This window comes from Hyposmocoma kahamanoa, unplaced genomic scaffold (assembly GCF_003589595.1).
Source record: "Hyposmocoma kahamanoa isolate Upper Pololo Valley unplaced genomic scaffold, ASM358959v1 99097, whole genome shotgun sequence".
NCBI classification, from domain to species: domain Eukaryota; kingdom Metazoa; phylum Arthropoda; class Insecta; order Lepidoptera; family Cosmopterigidae; genus Hyposmocoma; species Hyposmocoma kahamanoa.
This window is the reverse complement of record NW_020655790.1, coordinates 1771-6987: the sequence shown is the minus strand read 5'-3', so window position 1 is coordinate 6987 and position 5217 is coordinate 1771. Positions and strand designations below refer to the sequence as shown.

The following is a 5217-nucleotide window of genomic DNA, read 5'->3' as shown; positions in this document are numbered from 1 at the left end:
AACCCCTCACAAACATGCTTTAAAATACATTTTTTCTAAGACAACCAGAAGAAAATGAAGTAAAACAAATTATAACAAAACTTAAAAAATAATTCTTCAATGGGAATATATGAAATTCCTCCTACTTTAATAAAAAAAATGTATTCACGAATTGGTAACACCATATACCAAACTCATTGGTCAATTCCCAGATTCCTATAGAGCTCAGTTCCCAGATTTTCTAAAAATATTGATCAAACCCATACTCAAAAAAGGTGACGCCACAGACTCAAGCAATTATCGCCCGATTGCATTGCTACCTATTTCGGCAAAAATATTTGCAACTGCGATGGCAAACCGTCTTTACTCGTTTTTCTACGTATTTCATAAAAACCAACACGGTTTTAGATAAAAACATTCGAAGACGAATATGTCCAAAAAATTCTTGACGCGATAAACAATAGCAAGTACGCAGTAGGTCTTTTATTGGATATGAGTAAGGCGTATGATAGAGTTTGTAATAGCACGTTATTGGATAAATTATATGGAACTGGTATTAGAGGTACAACGCACAAATGGCTTAAATCCTACCTCGAACATCGTAGACAATATGTTGAGATAGAAACTACTAACTTTAACACGGGAAAGATGGAAGTGTCAGATCCGAAGAAGTATTCATAAAGGGCTCTATCCCACAGGGTAGCGTATTAGGGTATTTATTAGCGTATTTGTAATTTACGTTAATGACCTCCTCTAAAAACTTAATGACCATTGCACTCTTTTTGCGGACGACATCTCAAATATAGTACTCTGTTCTAATACTAATGGATTAAACAAGAAATTGGACTTTACCTTGGACAAAATCCTAAATTGGCTAGAAATTCGTAGCTTAAAATTAAACTTAAATAAAATTAAATTAATACAATTTAAGCCCTCTCAAAAAGCTCCCCTGCCTCTGAACTATAGTTATAATAATTAGACATTAACTAGTGCTGACACTGCTACTCTATTGGGGATCGATCTCGAATATGCAATGGAAACCGTTTATCCGTAATCTGACCAACAAGTTGTCATCTTTCATATACGCCCTACGTCATTTAGGGAGGTTTTATAGTCACGCGTTTCGGCAGCGCCGTCGGAGCGCGCGAGTTCGGATATATGGGGGTAGTTAGTAGCGTTTCAAACTCGCGCGGTTGGGCAGCGCCGTTCGTTGAACGCGTCCTATTCGCGCGGCGCGGTCGAACCGCGCGCCGCTCGTGCGCTTCTACGGCCATTGTGCGTTTTAGTCTGACGCCGTTGAGACGCGCCGTTAGGTTCTGTTGTGTACAAAATGAATTACATCGATACGGGACGAGTAATTGACGAAGTGCGAATTAGAAGATGTTTATGGGACCCGGCCGATGATTTTTAGACCATTTAGACCATTTTAACTAAAATAGGTTTAATCAGCATTTATGAATAAGTGTGTTAGGTTGTAATTAAAATACGACTGTGATTAAAATAAGCCAAACAAATATTATCATTTATTACAAAACCTACTCTTTTATTTCACTTACCTTAGAGTAATCGCCAATTTTTCCACTGGAGCTATGGGGATGCGACGTATGCTGGATCTTCGTAAAGAAAACTCTAACTTGCACAGTAATTCGTCGAAAGTGCTGGTTGATAGGCGAAAATATTTATAAAATTTATAACTATTTTCTCGTAAATCAGAGAAAGATGTTACGTGTTCGCCTCTCAGTAACCTTGTAGCGTTATAAGGATCAACACCTACTGTTCTTCGACGTTGTTGTTGCCTTTTTTTCCATAAAAAGTAAATAGCCAGTACTCTAACCGCATTGCCGTTCATTTTGTACACGACTGTCTCACAGCAGCTAAACGCGCCGTACTAATGTCGTTTTATAGTGCACCGCTGTTCAAACGCGCGCTGTCCAACAGCGCGCTACCCAACGGCGCGTCTAGCCGCGTGACTATAAAACCAGCCTTAAAGCGCGTAAGTGATTTTAAATCAGCTCTTACGGCATACTATCCGTACTGTCATTCAAGGTGGTCATTACATGGGGAAACTCTACTAACGTAAATGATGTATTTGTACTACAGAAAAAGTGTCTTAGGATATTGACAAATACAGAACAGATTACAGATTAGGCATATTAACTTTAACAGGTATTTATGTACTTGGGTCGTGCAAATTTATTAGAAACCATCCCACTTTATTTACTCCGAAAATTGAAATTAAACATAACAACAGAAAGCTGCATCAACTACCTGTACGATTTTCTAAATTTAAATTAGTTTGTTCTGGGCCGCAAATTAAGTTAACAAAAATTTATTATCACATACCAATTTATATTAAAGAAATTCAAGAATTTAAAATTTTCCCCAAACTTCTAAAAGAATTCCTCATAAATAGAAGTTATTAAAATATTAAAGATTTTTTCAATGACAAAATATAATTTATTATGTAATTAATTTGTTTGTTCTCAATTTATCTTATGTATGATGTATGTATGTATAATTATAATGATTTATTTAATATGATAACAATTTTATTGCTTTTATAATGAGTAAATGCCCTCGTCACTTTGCTTGCCCTTGCAGAGTATCACATGTACATTTTCAAGGCACTGTACTTAATATAAGTGTGGCATTGTCACACAATAAAAATAAAAAAATAAATGAAATTAAATGAAATGAAATTTGGCACAAGCCAAAGCATTTCCCACAAATTACTTTTTGATTATATTTAAATGCAAAATAGACGAGCTCAGCTCTTGATCACAATCCCACCCGACTTAGCTGTATTGAAGAGAGTGAGATAGGTATTTCAACATGTACAATATCGCCAAGGATGGCGACGGGGAAGGCGAGGGCAGCGGGACGCCGCTATTGGCCGTGCTGGGGCCGGGTGCCAGCGCCGCCGCCGCGCAGGTACAGAACTTGCTGCAGCTGTTCTCTATCCCACAGGTAGGTGCGGGACGTACCCTCCTTCTACCTTTGATTCACATCCGAAGCGAGAGTGCACGCCTGTTAACGTTTCAGGTGTCGTACTCGGCGACGTCGCGGGAGCTGTCCGACCGTGCGCGCTTTTCGACTTTCTTCCGTGTGGTTCCTTCGGACCGACACCAGGCGCGGTTGCTAGTGGCGTTATTGCGAGCTCACAACTGGACCTACGTGCACGCATTGCACACAGACGGTAAGCGCGGCGGCCGCGGGTCGGAGAGAGACGAGACGGGGCTGGTCGATGACGCGCGCTTCCCGCAGAGAGCTACGGGCAGAGCGGCATGGCGGCGTTCCGCGAGGAAGCGATGCGCGGCGGCGTGTGCGTGGCGCGCGAGGAGCCGCTGCGCGCGTCGCCGGCCGACAGAGACGTGGACGCGGCGCTGGCGCGGCTGCTGGGCGGCGGGGGCCCGCAGGTGGCCGTCTGCTGGTGCGAGGGCCGCACGGCGCGCGCCTTGCTGGCGGGACTGGCGCGGCGGGGCGCCGCCCCCGCGCTGCGCCTGCTGGCCAGTGACGGCTGGGCCGACCGCCACGACGTGGTTGCGGGCCTGGAAGCGGCCGCGGCGGGCGCGCTCACGCTCCGCATTCGTGCCCCCTACCTGCGCCACTTCGACGCCCACTACCATGCGCTGCGCCCCGACTCTAACCTCCGGAACCCTTGGTTCAGGGTCCGTGATTTTTTTTACCTTAGCGAATTATCTATTTATGTTTCCCCTAAAAGAACCGTGCTCGGCCTAAGCCCTTCGAGCGCTTTAGTAAGAGTAGAACTCCTTGCGAAAGAGTTCGTCCTGGGAAGTGCTACTTTTAGGTTTTTCTCTTGTATAATAAATTACTTCATAGTGTAGGTTACTTATTATACAAGAGAGTAATCCGTTTATCTCTTTCAGATAGTTTCTACGTAAGTATGACATTTTAAAATAAAATAAATAGTATATATGAGATATGTCACGAAGCATCTTTTTCAAAAAGAGCGCTTCTAGAGTGTCTTGCTCGTTCTTCTGAGAGGATTCTGCCTTACGTTTAAATACTTCTAGTAGTGTTTAATCAGTGCGACGATTTCAAGTGTAGTTTGCTGACCCATGAAACAAAGATAAAGAGACAGGACATTACCTAATCATAAAGGCGAACAACTGAATTAGTACAGTAAAGTCGAGAAATATCCACACATAAATAATGAACAAAATCGCCAATTATGGTGCATGTTGAATTAATTACACCGGATTCAATGGTCTACTTTTTATTAAAGCAAATACAAAGAATTTCCTGGGACTTGTTTACATCGCTAAGGCAAAATAATGCATATTAATCAAAAGGTTATTAAAGCCTCTTGTTCATAAAAACAAGAAACCACACTTTATATATCTGTCTCGGTCACTCCCCCTGCAACTTAACCTGAGCTTCTCGGAGTAGTCGCCGTTTCGTATTTTTGTGTGGGTTTTTGATACGAACTACATTTTAGTTAAAAAATATTAACCAATTCCACACATGAAATCTCGAACTATTGAGATTTCATGTGTGGAATTGGATCAGTTTGTCGTCTTATGTGTATATAGGCCCCCCTCTGCTAATTTAACGAGAAAAAAAACGAGTTGGAATTAATTATGGAAGACAGTTTAAAGCGGATTTTTCCAATAAAAAAAACGTAGTAATATGTGGAGATTTCAATGTAAACCTGTTGGAAAACACTTTCGTTCGTTCACGTTCGGTCACGTTCTACTTCTGTAAGACTCATTAATTTATTTAAAAGTTTTAACTTGATTAATCTTTTCTTAGAACCAACTCGCATCACTGCCTCCTCTTCTACTTGTATTGATAACATCTTTTGTAACACCGACGCAGTGTCTAAATCAATAATAAATTGCTTAAGATCAGACCATAGAGGCCAATTGGCTTCTTTTAATTGTAAAATGAGCAAGAAGGTAGACCAATTTCTCTGCAGACCGATTACCACAGAACGAATCATTAGATTTCAAAATAATATCGGCAATAGTTTAAATTCCCTACCCCATATACCGGAAGTTCCAAAAACTTTATATAGCACGATATTTGGTTTAATGAAAAATGAATTTGATAATATATTTAAATCAAAAACATTAACTTTCCATAGAGAGACTAAATTTAACGACTGGGCAACAGTAGGTATTCATAAGAATAGGTCTCGTTTGTATGAGCTATATGCTATGAAAACTTATAATACTAATTCCAATTTCATAGAATATGTTAGAATTTATTCAAAAA

The 5217-nt window shown here is 40.7% G+C and overlaps 1 protein-coding gene across 1 annotated transcript; it reads left to right on the top strand.

Moving 5' to 3' along the window:
* Nucleotides 1–2742: 2742 nt before the first annotated feature.
* On the top strand, nucleotides 2743–3647 carry LOC113239009 (the record flags this gene model as incomplete). Its single annotated transcript, XM_026475875.1, has 2 exons — nucleotides 2743–2946; nucleotides 3022–3647. Coding segments are annotated over exons 1-2 (761 nt in total), but the record flags the coding sequence as incomplete, so codon positions are not given.
* Nucleotides 3648–5217: the final 1570 nt, after the last annotated feature.